This window comes from Microchirus variegatus, assembly GCF_963457635.1.
Source record: "Microchirus variegatus genome assembly, chromosome: 13".
Taxonomy (NCBI): domain Eukaryota; kingdom Metazoa; phylum Chordata; class Actinopteri; order Pleuronectiformes; family Soleidae; genus Microchirus; species Microchirus variegatus.
Window position 1 is genome coordinate 796,137 of NC_139814.1, and position 20,306 is coordinate 816,442.

The following is a 20,306-nucleotide window of genomic DNA, read 5'->3' on the forward strand; positions in this document are numbered from 1 at the left end:
CTGTCTGTTTGAGTGGCTGTGTGGTTAAAATGACCCTGGAATGGAAAATAGTAAAGATTAAAATAATATTACGGATCATACAAAAAAGACTGGCATTACTTTACTTGAATCTTCGTCATATTTACAATAACTTGTTCTCTACTCGAAAATATTACAGGGGTTTAGCTTTAGCTGCATATCTCTAAGTATTTCAACATATGTAGGATAATAAACAAACATTTCCTGCAAGCCCTGCAAACAGCTCTTAGCCCGAAGAACGTTCTGTTTACGTGCGTGAGTGAAGCACACGCGTAAATGAAACACGGCAAACACGTGTAGCTTAGCACTTATGGAGGACCATACCTGACAAGCAAGTCATGGTCGTCAGCAAGTCAGGTCGCAGTGCAGTGGCAAAACAGTATTAAAATGATTTGTCGTGTTATTATCCCATTCTGTTTGATATTTCGATTAAACATAAAGCTTGGTGTTAGATATCTCACGCCGTCATAGTGCATGAACGGCTGATAACGTTAGCCCATGGCTCTGCACACTGAATGAATTGTTTATTTTACTTAAGTACAGAGGCTTGCTATGTGCTAGTGCTATGTTATGTTATAATAAGTAACGTAATTAGTGGTCAAACAACAGTCCACAGGCCAACTGTTGCCCGCAGCCCTGACTGTTTAGCAGCAACAGGTAATGCAGAGCCCGTGTTCTCACACAGCCCACAGTACAGCTGTTTGACTATCTCGCTCTCTCTCGCGCGCGCGTTCACGGGTAGTGGTCTCCCCACCATCAAACGCTCACAGACAGAGGCAGGTGCTTTTATTTTGAGAGCGGGACACCTCTCCCCGGTGAGGAGGAGGCGGCCAGTGGGGGCGAGAGAAGGCGCAGCGAGACGAGTACACATTTATCCGCGGCCCAGGGAAGCGGCGAGGTCCGGGTGGGGGTGTGATGCAAAGCAGACGGCCAGAGCCGCCTGCCACCTTCGCCCCGAGCCTTTCCAAGCCGACCTAGAGCCGGTCGCGGCTCACCACCGGCGGAGGAAATGCGCCCCGCGGGGGCCAGCCAACAGCCGGTGGCGAAGAAGACCTTGCGAGGGAGCTCTCTCCGCACACTGGACCCTACCTTACAGGCAGGGCTGCGGGCAACAGTTGGTGTAGACACTTGTCACTCAAACATGTCTGACCAATGGGGAAGCACCCGCCCACTGCGGAACGTTTGTGTCAAAATGATTCAAACAAAGAAAAAACGACTTCAAAACTTTTTTCACTTCAATCAAAAAAAACCTTTTCAATCAAAGAAAAAAAGTGTTCAAATGAAATTTTTTGAGTCTCAAATATTTTTTGCAATCAAACACTTTTTTTTTTGATTGTAAATGATTTTTTTGATTGAAGTGATTTCTTTTAATTGAAAATATTTTTTTTTTATTTGAAGCAACTTCTTCTTTGATTGAGTTATAAAGACACAAATGTCCTACCCATAATATGGCCCAAACGCAAAACAGCAATACTTCAATCAAAAACTTGCTTCAAACCAAAAAAACATTCACTTCGATCAAAGAAAACATTTTCAATCAAAGAAAAACAGTGTTCAAATGCATTTTTTTGAGTCTCAAATGTATTTTTGCATTCAAACAATTTTTTTCTTTGATTAAAAAGTTTTTTTTTGATTGAAGTGAATGTTTTTTTGATTGAAAACATTTTTTTGATTGAAAACATTTTTTTGATTGAAGCAAACTTTTTTTTGATTGAATAATAAAGACACAAATCTAACTCCATAGAGGATGTTACCAAGATGTGAAGTCCCATGAGACAAACTATGTTTTGTAAACTGTGGGCTATACAAATAAAGATTAATTGATTGAATAATTGTCTGTGGCTGAACGTCTTCACAAGGACAGAGAAAGCACAGAGACTGCTGGTGTGTGGACTGTTAGCATTTTAAGCTAGCGATCTTTATGCTACATGTTAGCAGACTTCATCTTCCCAAAAACAACAAACAGATGGATTATTCAGCGGCTGAAAGAGAGCAGGACAGACACATTAGTTGTCTGAGATGACAACGTGATGCCAGCACCGTTCTATCTCATCATGGGTGAGTTTTCTTATCACTAAGGTTTTCTTACCTTAGTGTTCAGTCACATACAGGGACGTTTTTTCTTGTTATTGTATGGGGTGAGTTTTCATTAACGTTGTTAATCTATGTTATGTTAGTGTTCCTTCAAAGTCACATACAGACGCACATAGGGACGCTGTCTTTTAATAATCCACTGTGCTTTCATAACGCCGTTTGGCTACATTGTCATTAGCTGTGCTTGCTAAGCTCGCTAAGCTCACTACCTCGGTACTGTATTATTACAATGAGAATGATGCGCACATTGAAACTTGTGTTATATGTACGGGAGCATATGACCTCTGCTGTGCAAGAATAACGTGTGGATAACACACTTCTGGTGCGTTTCAGAATGTTATGTTGCCAAAACGATTATTAGCTACACTAGAGATTGGCTAGCTCACTATTGGCGTGTTAAAAATAATATGCACTTCGAAACTTGTGTTCGGTCAGATGAGTGTATTATAAGTCGTAAGGGGAGCATGTCACGGCCCTCTTTGAGATGTTGTACACCCGCAGGTTCAGTTTGATAATTCATATGCTTTGAGACGAAAATCCCATGTTGTAAACCTAACATTGCATTGAATGATGTGTGAATGCCACACCTTTGCATGCATGAATCAAACATGTGATTAACACTATGTGTGATGAACGTGTTAATTACACGTGCGATTCATGCACATAAAGGTGTGGCATTCACACATAATTCAAGCAATACTACTGATCAATCTATACTGATTCAGTGATAAAGTGCCTTTTAACATGAACCATGATCTGAGGCAAGTATTTTCTTTTCTTTCAGAATTGGCAAATCTGACTCTGACTGACATAATCAAACACTTTGATGACCGTCCTGGCCCCACCTGGACGGACCATGGACAGGCAGACGTATCTTTTTGAAAAAATCAGGCCTTTCTGTTCTGATGAGGCAAAAGACTTCACATGCCGTGCACCAAAGGTTACAGCACAGAAGAGTAAGCAGAAGAGGGTGCGTTTGTGAAGTCACCATTTAGCCCGCATATCAACTGTGATGGACAGAGTGGGTACAGCCATATTGTGGGGGAGGAACTGGTATTGAAGATAATAATATAGTCCTGGAAAATATTGAACTCTCTTTCACACTTACAGTGGGGCAAAAAAGTATTTGGTCAGCCACCGATTGTGCAAGTTCTCCCACTTAAAATGATGACAGAGGTCTGTAATTTTCATCATAGGTACACTTCAAATGTGAGAGACAGAATGTGAAAAGCAAAATCCTGGAAATCACATTGTAGGATTTCTAAAGAATTTATTTGTAAATTATGGTGGAAAATAATTATTTGGTCAATAACAAAAGTTCAACTCAATATCACGCAAGATCTCATCCTGTGGGGTCAAAATGATCATGGGAACAGTGAGCAAAACCCCAAAACTACATGGGGGACCCGGTGAATGACCTGTAGAGAGCTGGGACCAAAGTAACAAAGGTTACTATCAGTAACACACTACGCCGACAGGGAATCAAACCCTGCAGAGCCAGACGTGTCCTCCTGCTTAAGCCAGTACATGTCCAGGCCCATCTGAAGTTTGCCAGAGAGCATATGGATGATCCACAAGAGGATTGGGAGAATGTCATGTGGTCAGATGAAACCAAAATACAACTTTTTGGTACAAACTCAACTCGTCGTGTTTGGAGGAAGACGAATGTTGAGTTGCATCCCAAGAACACCATACCTACTGTGACGCATGGGGGTGGAAACATCATGCTTTGGGGCTGTTTTTCTGCCAAGGGGACAGGACGACTGATCCATGTTAAGGAAAGAATGAATGGGGCCATATATCGTGAGATTTTGAGCCAAAACCTCCTTCCATCAGTGAGAGCATTGAAGATGAAACATGGATGGGTCTTCCAGCGTGACAATGATCCCAAACACACCGCCCGGGCAATGAAGGAGTGGCTCCGTAAGAAGCATGTCGAAGTCCTGGAGTGACCTTCCAAGTCTCCAGACCTCAACCCCATAGAAAATCTGTGGAGGGAGATTAAAGTCCGTGTTGCCCGCCTACAGCCCCAGAACATCAGTGCTCTAGAGAAGATCTGCGTGGAGGAATGGGCCAAAATACCAGCTACAGTGTGTGCAAACCTGCTGAAGACCTACATCAAACGTTTGACATTGTCATTTCCAACAAAGGTTATATTACAAAGCATTGAGTTGAACTTTTGTTATTGACCAAATACTTTATTTTCCACCATAATTTACAAATACAATTCTTTAAAAATCCTACAATGTGATTTCCAGGATTTTTTTTTCACATTCTGTCTCTCACATTTGAAGTGTACCTATGATGAAAATTACAGATATTTGTCATCATTCTAAGTGGGAGAACTTGCACAATCGGTGGCTGACCAAATACTTTTTTGCCCCACTGTATATACTCATATTTTATTTGATATTTGAAGTATGTATCTATCTTTCACCTTTCTTGTTTCTCATTTTTATTCAAGTGCTTTTTGTAACAGAAGAATTTCCCTCTGGGGATCAATAAAGTAAATTCTGATTCTTATCATCCCACTGAAGTACTTATGGCAAATAACACTACATTGACATGAACTACATTCATTCCTTTTTTTTTTCAAACTGCTACACTGTTTCTGTCCTGTGGGTTAACAGATATCAGATGTCACTGACAGCTAGACTGGGTGGGGGGTTGTGACCATGTAAATGTGATGCAAATGAGCAGCTATTGGCCTGGCTCCTCAAGTAGGTCAATATCTTTCAGGCTGAATTTCTCCCTAAAGCAGTTTGAGGAGTGCCTACATTCAAATGGCCACATCTTCTTCAAAAATGATCAGATTTACATCTGACATTGTTGGAAAGCTTAGAAATCACACTTTCGGAATCTGTAAATAACTCCAAACGTCCCGAAGTAGACTTGTGAACGCTTTTGCCATGGCTGGACACATATACACTCTATTACATCTTCCATGATTACTGACATGACCTTTGTCAGCAAAGAGTGCCACCCCCCCCCCCCCCACATCTGCTCTCTCTATTAACATAGTTTAGTTTGTATCCCTGTAAATCAAAATCAATGCCCCTATCAGCATTAATCTATATTTCTGATACAGCTATAATATTAAATGGTTTATTGAAATGTGCTAAATATTCCTTTATACTCAGAAAGTTTAAATACAGACTTCTGCTGTTAAAGTGAATAATGGATATCCCAAATTCATGTTTGATATTATTGTTGAACTGCCACACTGTGTAGTAGCAACTGTTGGAATTTATGTTATTGTACAGGTAATATTTATCAAATCAATGGTCTGATCAAAGTCTGGCATGCTTTGGTCAAAGTTATAGTATCCAGTATTGCGTAAGATGTTTATTTTATCAATCATGACAACATGAGAATTATTAAACAATGAAAAACTAAATAAAGTAGAAAAGGAACTATATGTTCAGACACATGGGAATGATCTATGTACTGCCTAACTTTTTGAGCTGCTCAATGCTCCTGATACACAGTACTTTAGCCTGTTCAGGTATGCCATTCATTTTAACAAACACTTTGCAGTTAGAGGTCCAAGTGGCCTGAATTTTCCCTCGCTTCTTCAAGAACCTTGCTATTCTTGCAATAAATCTGCATTTCTTTTGGTGAGGTGCTCATTAATATAAACCTTTGTGCCTGACAATGATGATGACAATGATGAGCCCCCTTCGTGGCCTGAGCATAAGACAGAGGCTCGATCACTAGTCCAGTTATAATGATATTCATACGTGTGTACTGCTTAAGTCCGATACACGTGCTTCCAAAAAGTTAATATTGTTCTGCTGCTGCTCGTTCAGCTTCTTAAGTTCTGTGATTTCATTCATCAGATGTATTATAGTACGGTGCTGTATGGTTTTCAATTCCTCGCCCATCAAGTTCAAAGCAGCTTTTAACTCTTCTATGTCTTTTTTAATTTCTTTTGTGCCCATTTTGGCTCATGAAACTCAGTTGGAGCACTGAACTGTTTTTTTGGCCTGATGGTTGCTGTTAGCCAGGTCCTTGTGGTAGCCAGATTCTACTGGGACCTGGGCCTGGTGGTAGCCAGATGCTGCTGGGTCCTGGGTCTGGTGGTAGCCGAATGCTGCTGGGGCCTGGGCCTGGTGGTAGTCGGATGCTACTGGGGCCTGGGCCTGGTGGGAGCCGGATGCTGCTGGGGTGGGGCCTGGACGTAGTGGTAGCCAAATGCTGCTGGGGTGGGGCCTGGGCCTGGTGGTAGCCGGATGCAACTGGTTCCTGGGCCTGGTGGTCGCTGGATGCTGCTGGTTTCCTGGGCCTGGTGGTAGCCAGATGCTACTGGAGCCTGGTGGTAGCCTGATGTTCCTGGACCTGGACCTGAAAGTCCCAGGATGCTGTTGGTGCCTGGGCCAGGAGGTAGCCAGATGCTGCTGGTTTCCTGGGCCTGGTGAAGTTAGGCTGGAGGTAGCCTTGGCTTGCAAAAGGCCTGGTGGTAGCCTGTTAACCTGGAGGGACCCTGGTTCTGTGGGTAGCCTGGAGGCAGGTTGGGCATATGCGGGACGTGAAACCAGTGCGATAGCATTTGTAACAAAGGGGCTCACTGTTCTGGTTTCTCCTCAAATGTACAGGAGGAGCCCAATGACCACATGGAGTTCATGAGCCTGCAGCAACAAGACCATCACTGGTGAGATAGGGGCGCCATACAGTGCAACTCTGTATTTTTCAATGAATGTTTGCACATCAGTTCAGTCTGCTCCTGGGCAGGTGGTGGGCTCTTTAATTTGTTCATATCATTTATTTATTTATTTTTATAAGTCGTAATCCCACAGTTTTCCAAGATACTCACTCCATCTAAGCAGTCAGGTTAATTCACTTTACTGTGAAATTGTCCACAATCCTCCAAGAAAGAAAAAGGGTGAAGGCTTTTACTCACAAAATCCAACAGATGAAAGTTTAGCTTTAATCCAAACCGTATGTGGAAAACAGTTGTTGGGGAACTATCTGTCATATCCAGCCAGCAGAGAAGCAACGCCAAGACCTTACATCCCACACAGCAGACCCGAAACTAGCTCCTCACCGTGGACACGTTAGCTCACGCTGAAGTTTGATTCGAACACAGAACACTCAGTATAGCATGACAAAGTGGAAGGATTTCTACGCTGCACTTTTATTTAACAGAATATAAATTTGATGACACAAAGCCAGCACTATATGTACTACTCACACACAAACAGAGCACTGGGAAATTAAAACCTACACCAACTCGTCACATAAAGTGAAAGTGGACTGGAGTTTATCGGAGCTATATGGAAAAAGTTTGGGTTGAAAGGAATTAATATAATCATTAAAAATTGTGGACTATCTTTTGGATTTTGTGTTCCAATGAAAAGTAAGCCTCTCTGTTCAATACATACAGTAATTATTATAAATGACTGTGTATTTAAACTCACAATTCATTATTTGTGTATTTTGCTATATTTAAGTGTCAGTACCTCGACCCATGATGGCTTTCTTTGTGTTTCTCTCTGGTCGCAACAGGATTATATAACATTTAGGTCCAAATAGCGACACCAAGAGGCCAAAACTGGAGGCCAGGATGGCAAAAACCTCCACTGCATCTGCATATTTGCCTGGTGAGCTGATGTAAGCAGGGACAAAGGCCACCCACACTGCACAGAAGATCAACATGCTGAAAGTGATGAGTTTGGCCTCATTGAAACTGTCTGGAAGATTCCTTGCTAGAAAAGCTAACAAACAACTGAGGACAGCCAGTAAACCAATATAACCAAGTAAAACTGCAAAACCAACTGTGGACCCAACAGCACATTCATAAACTATCTTGTCACTGTGATACTGGGTGTTTTTATGAGGCACTGGTGAAGCAGACACAAGCCAGACAGTGCAGATTGCTGCTTGAACAGAAGTCAGAACTAGAACTGTCCCTCTCTGCTGCACAGCACCAAACCACTTCAGACTGGACTCACCTCCTGGTTTGGAGGCCCTGAACACAGCCAGAACCACCATGGTTTTCACCAGGATACATGAGACACAAAGTACAAAGCTGATGCCAAATGCTGCATGTCTTAGTTGACAAGTCCATAATCTGGGTCGTCCAATGAAGAGCAACGAGCAGAGGAAACAGAACTTCAATGACACCAAGAGAAGAAAACTGAGTTCTGAATTGTTGGCACGAACTATAGGTGTGCTGTGATGATGGATGAAGATGCCCAGAACAACAACACAGATACATGTGCCCAACAGTGAGGTGGTTGTCAAACAGATACCCAGAGGCTCATGGTAGGAGAGGAACTCTGTTTTCTTAGGAACACAGTGGTCACGCTTGGGGCTGGACCAGAAATCTTCTGGACAACTGGTACACTCCATGGAGTCTGAGAAAAAGAGGGTGATGAGATACATGTTTATACAACATCTATGAACTGTGGTGTTTAAAAGTTTACACTTACCAGTTGTATTGCTGATCTTTCCCTCAGAACAAGGGACACAGTCAAAACAACACTCAGGTTCCCCCTTCTTTCTGGCCATGCGGGTACCTGGAGGACAACTCTCACTGCACACTGACCGGGGAGGCTGTGTGGAGAAACATCAGTCTGTCAGTCAGTCAGTCTGTTAGACTCATCTATAAAGATTAAGGGAAAGAGATGGTAATCTGGAAAAGTAAGAAATAACCTGTTTGGATTCAAAGTTCCAAAAGATTTTGTCGTCATCCAGTGTGAGTTCTTCACCTTTGAAGGCTGACCTCTTAACCTCACCCACTCTCTGAACTTTAGTTCTTCCATCAGGGAGCCACACCCAGTTCATGATGTCATATACAGGTAAGGCATCACCATTTTCATCAAATGACACTTGATCACCAAATGTTGTTGAGAAGTTGACTTTTTCCATATAATGCATAAGCTTTGGAGAATATAATCAGATACATAGAATTATCAGAATTAGAAATAGAAGATAAATCATTACAGAGCCATTAAAGGATCCAATATTGTATTTCCTGTTGATGATACATAATGTAACAATTGTTCTCTGATGCACTTGGGGTCCCTATAGAGCTCTGGCAGGTGACTTCACACAAGCAAAGTAAAGCCTCTCACACGCCCACTGGCATGTAAGAACTTGGCTCATCCCATTGACTTAGCCAAAGAGACAGGTTTTCTGAGATATTGCCTGAGCCTGTTTTCAGGGTAACAGGAGATAAATTCACTGGATCCCCACAGATCCAGAGAGATGGTGGAGGTGAATCACTACTATGAAACTTGCTCTCACCGAGCAGAAGGAGACTGAGCAATGGAAACAAACACAAGCAACAGATTTTGTGGTAAACACTTGATAAACACAACAATGTTAATACAACAATTACACTGCCTTAGCTAATGCTAATATTATGCTAATACAACACCATTCTGTCCACAGCTATCTTTAGTTGATAGATTCCAGAGTTTCCCTCCAGGCTCTGACGTGACTCTGGAGTAAGATGAAGGAATCAGGAAGTTGAAGATGTGAGGATACTGATAAATCCAGCACCGCTCCCATTTATTTTTGCCACATCTGACGATGCTAACATGAAGTAGCTGATGTAAATAACTGCAGACTTGTATGTCATTAACACTGAGCCCATTTACTCAGACTTAACCATGAAATCTGTTGCATGTGTTTGATTCCATTGCAGCGTGTTCTGCTCGCTGTGACAGCTAATGCAGACCGCTTAACAAAGTGAGAACATAAGACACGCAGTCTAGTTCTCTGTTGTTTTAACAGACTTTCCCATTAAGCACAAACTAAAACGTTAGGCTGGTCCATAATGAGACAGTGTAGACACACAACAATGCTGCAGCTTATCTGCCATTGTGATGTGAGGAGGAGGACAATGGACACTTTTGATGATATGGACCAGATGGCAAATTAACGACTTTTCCACTGCAGCAACACACGCACAGACAAGGATTGAGTAAAGAACATGTCATGTTCCTAAGACTTAAGCTCTTAAAATGAGAAAACACACCTCAATCAGTGGAGGCAGGGATTTTCCACCGCAAACACCACCTACAAATCCTATCTATAAAAGTTATGAAGAGAATCGATTGTACATGGCGGCATTGTGAATTCTGTCCAGTACTCCTCTGTGCTAGGGATGTCACGGTTAACGGTGTAACGGTAAACCGCGATACAATTTTTGACGATAATAATTACCTTCTTCATTTAAAAAAAAAAAATTATCTCGGTGAATAACCGCGCCTGCGGTGTAGGCACCGTGAGCCTTTCCAGCGTCTCCGTCTGCTGAAGTTGCCCGCAGGCGCACTCTGTAGCCTACAACCTGATGTTCAAACAATTATCGAAGCTGGAATCATGGCAGAAGGAGGAGACGACAGCCCTCAGGACATATACGTATATGAAAACTCACCCATAACAGTACAGCGCGGTGCTGGTGTAACGTCATCATCTCAGACAACTACCGTGTGTCCTGCTCTCTTTCAGCCGATGAATAATCCATCTGTTTGTTGTTTTTGTGACGATGAAGTCTGCTAACACGTTAGCATAAAGATCGTCCGCACACCAGCAGTCTCTGAGCTTTCGCTGTCATTGTGAAGATGTTCAGCCACAGACAATTATTTCCTGTTCTCCTTGCGTTCCTTTGTCAAACAAAGCTTTTGTTGATGACTGCTTTGATGACAATCACTCTTTAATTTTGCACTGCACCCACACACACACATAAGCACAGGAAAGTTCTATGCACTATATCTCCCCTCTCTCTCGCTCTCTCTGTACTGCATATTAATTAGCCATGTGTATTCTCCGTGATCGTCAGCTGATTGGCTGAAAAAGCAACAAAAGCTCTGGAATGTGAGATCGCCACACCCAAACTAGGAGTGATTCACAGCGATAAAACAACCTTAATTCAAACACAAAGTTTATGGTTTTAAGACCCACAATACTGTGTCAATAATGTTAACATGATAGTACAGCTGCAGCGCTCACCACCAGCATATTAAAAATGCATAGCTTTTAGGACTATCAATGCTTTCTGAACATTTTCACACACTTTTTAAAAAATACCGCGATAATACCGAAAACTGAGATAATTTTGGTCAAAATAACCGTGAGGTTCAATTTTCATACCGTGACATCCCTACTCTGAGCAGGAGTTCACAAGCTCTCACTCCAAGAATACAGAGATGGGACTGCCAATAGCAATCATCTATCCACCCCTTACACCAGAAGTACCTCCTACAGGACAACTGGAGGGACACATTTGTATGCTCTTTCCACACACCACATAGACTGGTTTGGCAAACTCCCAAGCCCCTCAGGAAGTTTGAGTTAATCAGTCAATCAAATTCAAGCAAGCGAAACTCCAAGAATTCAAGTTAAATTTAACAACAACATATCTGCCGTTTTGTACATGTACAGTTGTGACAAAGTTGGTATATTTGAGAGCCTCACACGGGGCACCATTATGAAAATAATACATATGTGTCCAGCCATGGCAAAAGCGTTCACAAGTCTACTTCGGTACATTTGGAGTTATTTACAGATCCCAAAAGTGTGATTTCTAAGCTTTCCAACAATGTCAAACTGCTTTAGGGAGAATTTCAGCCTCAAAGATGTACACCTTCTGAGAGCCAAGAGACAGAATCATCACATTTACATAGCACAACCCCCTCCTGGTCTAATCTGTCAGTGAAACCACACCCTGCTCTGTATGGGCACAGATTCTATTGTTGTGAGCTACACTCCTACACAGAACATGGACATTGTTCTCCAGAATCTGCTGATATTGCAGACGTTCTGTAAATCATATAAACTTTATTTCACTTCTCAAATATCACTGTGTTTGTCTCCTATATGATATATTTAACTGAAATTTATTTTCCAAACAACCAATAATTTATAAAGGAAAATCATGAAAATTTACAGGGGTGCCCAAACTTTTGCGTACTACTGTATTTCCATCATCTGTTTTTGTTGTTTCATGAAAACAAAATAAACTATATATACTTAAGAGAGAAGGATCAAAGACACATATTTCTAATATCAAATCAGACACTAATGAATGACATTGAAGTGGCTTCTGTGGTGTAGTGTGAATGGATCAGTCTGTTCCTGAATGAGCTGATAATTAGGGATGGGAATTTCACACATTTTTAGAGTCGATTGTCTAGGTCCACATGTCAAATTTTTTGTCTACTTTTTTTTTTTACAGCAGCAGCAACAGCAGCAATGCAGGGGTGGTAATTATTCTACACTGTACTACTTCATTTTAGGCTCAAAAACATGGCTGTAATGTCCATTATTGACCATCAGAACAGCCATAATAAAAATGAGAGGCAAAAAAAAGGGAAAAAAGCGGACTTTCCGCTTGAACACGTGTGTCGCCACTCGCACGCTTGGAGGCACACAGCCAGAACAGCCGGTGACGCGAGCATCATCATCTCACATGTTTGTGCTTGAGCAAGTGAAACAATAACAAGAAAATACGTCCCTGTATGTGACTGAACACTAACGTTACGTATATGAAAACTTACCCATAAGGCGGTGCTGGCGTCACGTCGTCATCTCAGACAACTACTGTGTGTGTCCTGCTCTCTTTCAGCTGCTGAATAATCATCTGTTTGTTGTTTTTGTGACGATGAAGTCTGCTAACACGTTAGCATAAAGATCGCTAGCTTAAAATGCTAACAGTCCACACATCAGCAATCTCTGTGCTTTCTCTGTGAAGAAGCTCAGCCACAGACTTATTCTCCGGTTTTCTTTGCCTTCCTTTGTCAAACAAAGCTTTGATGATGACTGCTTTGATGATAACCACGCTTTAATTTCGCACTGCACACACACACACACTGCACACATACACGCTGGACATTCGACACACTCTCTCTCTCTCCCCCTCCCTCTCTCTCTCTCGCTCTCTCTGAGTGAGAGCTGCATATTAATTAGCCATGTGTATTCTCCGATTGTCAGCTGACTGGCTGAAAAAGCAACAAAAGCTCTGGAATGTGAGATCGCCACACCCAAACTAGGAGCGATTCACAGCGATAAAACAACCTTAATTCAAACACAAAAGTTTATGGTTTTAAGACCCACAATACTGTGATTTGAAGCATGTAGTGGCTTCTTCAAAACTTCAACTTGTGTAATTTTGAAAAAAAAAAACGTTTTCCTGTTTTTCTCGTTTTGCGCTCAGCCGACTTGTTCCCGCTTGGTCCGTGGCGGGTCACATATATTTAAAAAAAAAAAAATGAATTGAATATTAATCTTATCAGATAGGGGCACCCGAGACAGGTCCCTGAGCCTGTCAAGGGCAAAACCTCCAATATGCCAGGAGGATGGTAAAGCGGACTGTGCAGCAGCCTCAGCCTCTAACCCATGGGTGTCAAACTCTGGCCCGCGGGCCAGATTTGGCCCGCCGTGTAATTTCATTTGGCCCTTGAGGCAATATCAAATTAACATTAGAGCTGGCCCGCCGGTATTATACAGCGGCACCGCTGTTGTAACACCGCATTCACAGCTAATACTACAAATCCCATAATGCTCTGCTGTTGTTTTGTATTCATTGTTATTTTATTTTCAAATTTATTAGCTTGTGGAAAAAGTTAATGTTGATATTTACCTCAGAAGGCTGCAAATAGAAAAGAGGCATTCAATTTTTTATTTAAATTTTATTTAATATGCCATTGATGTTTTTTCGTTAGTTTTTTGAAAGTTGATTTTGCACTATTAAGTTATATAAGCGTTGCTTGTTCCATATTCAGTGTTAAAGCAAATCAGTGTAGCAAACTCAGCAATAATTAACGTTTTATTCATGCACTTTCTCTTGCTACTTCAAGGCTTGAATGTTTGATTCATTCATTATTGTAAATTTATTTTCAAATTTATTATTAGCCTGTGGAAAAAGTTTATTTTGATATTTACCTCAGAAGGCTGCAAATAGAAAAGAGGCATTCAATTTTTATCTATCCATTATCTACCGCTTATCCTGTATTTAGGGTGCATTCAATTTTTATTTAAATTTTATTTGATATGCCATTGATATTTTTTAATTATTATTATTATTATTTGAAACTAGATTTTGCATGTCAGTATAAAGTTATATAAGCCTTGCTTGTTCAATATTCAATGCAAAACTTGTTTGGGTCCCTATTAAAAGGTTAATTTGTTCAACCTTGGCCCGCGACTTTGTTCAGTTTTAAATTTTGGCCCACTCTGTATTTGAGTTTGACACCCCTGCTCTAACCCCTCACCAGTCCAACCAAAAGCCCAAAGTGTAAATGTGGTGTAACAGGCTGAGCAGGGCAGCGATAGGGCTCTTGGTTGTTGACGAACACTGTGGATGCCCGTGCAGCGTGGTTGCAGTAGGTCACCACTCAGCGTTTAAGTAGCAGTGTTGTCGTGAAGTTGGTCGGCTCTCATGTACAAATTCAGACGGCTAAAAAAAAAGGAAATGTTTTCCTCCCACTATGCCAGCATGTCGCCTAGTGATAAAGCAAGTTACGCTTGGAAATTGGGATACAGCTTGATGACACATATGCTTTAGGCTCCGGTGAGTGGATTACGGTGAGTGGATAATGAGACGAAGTGGCCCCGTCTGCAGTGGCCCGATATCCACTCGTACCTGATATACACTCCGAGCCATTATTCCAAGGAGAACTTAAAGTTCTACACGACTCTGGATGCTTATGAAAGTGAGCATGTGTCCAGATTTTTACCAGCTGCTTCCTACAACTCCTACCCTCTGGGAAGAGTGACCAGAACAAGTTCATGTTAGCTTGTTACCTGATGCCAAAAATTCACGTAATGTTTACTGATGTGGAGTGAGCACGGCAAATTCTTGCTTCTTTTATCATTTGCTCGTTACAGTCGCTCCTCCTGATGTCTTGCAACCAAAGACGTCTCCGGGTAGCCATGAAAGGGGTGCAACTCAGTATCCGGTAAAACTTCAGGCTTTTGTCTTGTTTGTTAAAACAATTAGTGCAACCGACAGCACAATTAGACATGTTGTTGTGTTGCTCACAATAGTGCTTTCTGCAACCGACATATGCATTAGAGATAAGGTGACGTGTGCATGATGTCGTCTGCCAAGGGGTCTATAAGGAGCAAGCAGGAGTGACCACTTATTGTGGGTGGCATTCCTGACTGGCAATGACGCCCACATTCCAGTAGAAGGTCAGCACAGCACCAATACTCCAAATCCCAATCCCTCCCATAACCTAGACCCAGCCCAGCCCAGGCTCACAGCAACCCCCCAAATTATATACCATTTACCATTCATTGAGCCCTAAAAGTATGTTAGGGAAACTGATATTTTACCTGCCATGGCTCCAGTCTTTGTAAATGAGCACAGGTGTTGTTGCTGAAAGGTCCTCTCCCTGGCTCACACTGCAGCACGTCATCAATAGCGTACGCCAGAGCGTACACAGCCTTATACACATTATATTCTAGCCTGAGGTTTGAAACATCCAAGAACTCATTCTCCACATTCTCTAGAACTTCCTGTCCAGTGCATAATTCTCCTCCAGCTTCCACCCAACCTGCTGGAGGTGGTGCAAATCTACACTGAAATGTGTGTTCCCAAAACTGATTCAACTAAAAAAAGAAAAGAAAAAAGTTTTCTTGAAATATTGACACTATTTATTTTTTGGTAGTTCCATGTCAGATTGAAATATTTAATTCTCACCATGTTGTTTCCATCTGTGTTGTTGTGATGTAGATCAGGACGTATTTGTAACAGGAAGTCTCTGAGTCCTGGTATTTCTCCTCGACGGATGGAGATGCCCAGTGTTCCACTCAGGTACGGCATGAAGTGAGGAGTCTGAAGCACAGCAGCTGATGACCAGGATTCACTGGCAATCCACTGCAGGCCTGTCACATTCTGCCTCACTACCTGTACATTGAATAAGTAAACAAATATATTGATAAGTATTTATTCTTATCAATAGTTTTTCGACTGTGAAAACTAAATTATACTTTATCTTAATAAAGTATAATTTAGTTTTCACAGTCGATGTCATACACAGGTATGCACCATAATGAAAGAGAAGGACCTGATTGCAGACAAAAATGGCTGACCTCTGTAGCAGAAGTTGATCTCAGTGTTAGAAGACATCAAACTCTCTAAAAGCACAGAAGTGGCGAATGACTATTGCTTATACCAGTTTGAGTCATGAGGACTGACGGTATGGAGGTGCAGGGGTCCACCATATTTTGTTTGCAGTCAGGTACTCTTGTAAAGTAATTCTGCCAATCAATTGAATCCAGGCAAACACACCACATAGTGGGTCATTTTTAAAATGGAACTAAAACCCTAAACCATTTTTTGTGGTATAAATCAGTGTATATGTGTATCTAGTGATGCTTTTTGCTGATCCGGATGTTATTTGATGAGAGAAGCAGTAGATACACCGTTTATAAGCAATTGCTTCTCTCGCCAAACACCAGCTGCTGTCACTGGCTTTCTTCGTCCACACTTTTGTCACTGGTACCCTTCATCTTGTCCAACCAGTGCTTGGCTCACTGTCCCAGGCTCCTCCCCTTTTATAAACAGTAGAGCTGTCAGTTTTGTCGCAATTGAGAGGCTCCTAACGCTGAGCACCTTACAAAGCTGCAACTTGTTGTAAGAATTAATGCAGGACCACACCCTTTGGACTACTCCCCACTGCCCCTCCCTCCTCAGCTCTCAGATTACGTACTGGCATTTTACAAAATCAAGCATTGGGCAGAAATCACACTTTAAAAACTGATATCCAACCAGGTAAAATGTGCCCAGCCATGGAAAAACTAGCAACAAGTAGCCGAGGGACATTTTGAACTCCCTCCCAGTCTAGCTATCAGTGACATATGGTATCTGTTGTAGCTATTGTTGTAGTTTGTACAATGGTTATCAATAACAGGTTTTGGGACCAAAAGGGTTCTATGAAGAGGTCCCAGGGGGTTCCCAAAGAAAGGAATGAATGTCATTAATGTTAATGTAGTGTTATTTGCCTAAAGCAATTCAATGGACTGATTATCAATCAGACAAATGAGAATTTGTTTTATTGATTTTTTTTCTGTTACAAAAATCAAATTAAAATCATAAAAGCTACTAGAAAAGTCCTATATCTTTTACCAGTCTTAATGATGACTGAGTGTTTTACACTTGTTGAGCGTTCTAAACATCAGGGCTAGGACGAGTTCACAAAACTACCCATAATCCTATGAACAATCCAGAGAATTGAACCAAAAGATGCAACTCTGCATTTGGATGGAAAAAGAAAGCACAGCATTTTCAGCATGTGTTACACAGTAACACGAGCACAGTGATGGATAGACATTCTAACTCTAAAATACTCCTGGTTCCACCTTTAACAAGTCAGAGGTTTAAATCTATTTGGCAGACACTAAGTTTAATAAAAATAAGTTTTACAAAGAAAACAGTTGTATTTATTGAATATACATCAACACCTACCTCGTTCATGAGGCTGAGCATGCGACTCTGACTTGAAAACACAATCACCACTCGAGCTGTAGATTTCTTAACAACATCCACTACTCTCCTTAATTCAGCAGGGTCATAAACACGAGGCAAACTTTCTGTGTAAGCCAGACAACCTCCACCAGCTGGACCCAGATCAGAGTGAAAGGATCGGGCAGCGTGGACTCCATAATCACCTTCACTGAAGAGCAGACCTGCCCAAGTCCAACCAAAGTGTTTTAGAATCTGAATCATAGCATTCACCTATGTGGACACAGAGCAGAGGGATTAGTGCAAAGGCTGAAATCATCTTTACTCAAAATCTTTTTCACTGCAGTATATATAGAATGCTGTTGCACATTATTTGTTCGATGCATTTTTACCTGAAAAGAATCACTCGGGATTGTCCTAAAGAAAGATGGGAACTTTTGTCGATCACTCAGGCAGGAACATGTGGCAAAATAACTTACCTGTAAAACAACAGAGCATGTGTTCAATTGCTGGCTGAAATTTGAAGATTGATTCAATATAATATTATATATATATATATTCCAATAACCACACCTTCATGTCATTCAATTTCCCTTAATTCCTTGAATTACATTTTAAAAAAACATCACAATAATGATTGAGTTGAAATACAAAAAAAAACTTACCAGAGGCACTCTGTACGAACCTAAGACTGTGGATATGGCAACAGTACGAGTCGAGGAAGAATCTCCCACAATCCCTAGGACTGGAGGAGTTCCTACACAGTTCTCCTCTAATGTAACTTGCTCTTCTTGACCACTGACTAAGGTCAGTGCCTCACGAAATGCAATTCCTAGTTGGTTGCAAGTATCATACAGACTGTATCCCAGAGTCACATTAGGCAGCAGGTTTGAGTTTCTGTTGATCTCATTAATAGCAAAGGCCATGGACTGAGCCAGTCTGAATCCCATAATATCAAAACTGACACAAACATACAGGTCATGTAAAAGTAAAAGTGTTTCCCATTTAAATACATCATACAGTCACTGTGAGAAAGCTACACCTTTCTTAACATCAGATACTGGAAATAGTGACTTACGCTTCAACACCATTAATAAAAGTTAAATCCTTCAATAAGATCATATTATACTTTCCAGTAGCCTCTTAATTCTGTTTCCCTCACAGACTCACCTGTTGCAGGTAGGCTGTTGTGGCTCTGAGGTAAAAGACAGGTCAGGATAAGCTGTAAAGAAGTGAAGTTTGAAAATTCCTCCTAGAATCACATCTCCAGGTTTGTTCATCCCATTCAGATCAAACTGTCCCTGAAACTGACAAGAGGAAGAATACATAGAGGAGGACACAGCAGATGAAAAGCAGAAATACAACATTAGGAAGAGGAGACTGGTGTCTAAAAATGTCCTCATGACTTTGCTCTGGTTCGTCCCTGTCTAAGTGCAGGCTCATCACAATATCACCACATTTTATGTATTTGCAGTGTTGTTTATTTTTGACACACCACCAGTCATCAGTGCAGAGGAAGAAGCTGTAGGGCCGGGCCTGAATCATGTTTCTGACTGGTTCATTAATTTATTTATTGAAACACACAATATGTCGTTTTTGCCAATAGGGGTCACTCAATCCAAACAATAACATTTGGGCTGGACTGACGATGCTGCTGTTCTTTACAGGGAGGGTCAGAGCAGACTCTACCTGTTGAGGAGACTCATCAAGACCTATGACTCTGGTGGAATGTAAAGGCTAGGTACAGCTGCGCCTGACCACCCTGCTGAAAAAAACAGCTTAGACCAGCTTAGGATGATTGATGGTTTTAGCTGGCTTTAGCTGGTCTAAGCTGGTCTAAGCTGGTCTTAGGCTGGTTTAGTTGGTTTACCAAGCTGGACAAGCTGGCCAGGCTGGTGTGTCAGTCGCTGGCCAGCTGGTATGGCTGGTCACCCAGTCAGGCTAAGCTGGTGTCAACCTGCCTGACCAGCAAAACCCAGCTGGTAGGCTGGAGTCAGCTGGTCTGTCCAGCTGACAAGCTAGACAGACCAGCAAAACCTGGATGTTAAGCTGGGCAAGCTGGTTTGAAGCGTTAGACATTTCTGCAGCGGTCTATCGTTACACAGTCTCCAAAGTGGTTAGCTAGCACCTGCTAGCTACTAATATTCACGGGAGAAAAAGGACAGACACACTTCGTCTTTTTCGGTCTGGGAACTCACTGACCATTTATTCTGCACACGCTCAAAAATCGACAGGTGCACGCAGGCACACATGACCTGCATGACGTCATCACGCAGGCTACTCAAACATGTCTTTGCTATGCATATCAATAAATATACTCAACATGGTTGGATGGCCAGCCTCTTAGACTGACCAGGCTGGACTGGGCAAGCATGGCTCATAATTGTCATGATATGTATAAATAATACATCCTGATATATATATATGTGTATGTGTGTATATATATACATGTGTATGTGTGTGTGTGTGTGTAATAGGGAAGCCACAAGGCAGTGCTGGTTAGTAGATTAAAAGTTATGGCTAAAACCTACAACATATCAACATATCAAAACAATAATAGTCCCTCTTTCCCATGAAGAGGCAAAGGCAGGTTGAGAAAATGAATTCATGAACTATTGTTTTTAGAGGATTTACATTTACTGTCCTAATACCTGTGATCCATTCAAACCATGAAGAGCAATGAAAAATATTTCCTCATATTTTGTTTCACAGTTTATATATTAATGACACACCAATACTCCAAAAAGCGATCGGTGTGGGCAAAGAGAAAAAAATATCA

At 41.6% G+C, this 20,306-nt stretch overlaps 2 protein-coding genes across 2 annotated transcripts in view; both read right to left on the reverse strand.

The window, feature by feature from the left end:
* The window catches only part of LOC310935482 (extracellular calcium-sensing receptor-like), a gene marked incomplete at both ends in the record, with an annotated part of 132,380 nt that extends 113,450 nt beyond the window's left edge, over positions 1-18,930 (reverse strand). The window contains one exon of the mRNA XM_083899393.1: positions 18,698-18,930. Within this exon, the coding sequence (XP_083755519.1) occupies positions 18,698-18,930 (233 nt within the window). The remainder of the gene's footprint in view (positions 1-18,697) is intronic.
* Positions 6,069-8,982, reverse strand: LOC310936108 (extracellular calcium-sensing receptor-like; the record flags this gene model as incomplete). The annotated part of the gene is made up of 4 exons (XM_083900148.1): positions 6,069-6,601; positions 7,572-8,468; positions 8,544-8,667; positions 8,767-8,982. The coding sequence occupies 4 exons, from the start codon at positions 8,980-8,982 to the stop codon at positions 6,069-6,071; spliced, it is 1,770 nt and encodes a 589-aa protein (XP_083756274.1).
* Positions 18,931-20,306: the final 1,376 nt, after the last annotated feature.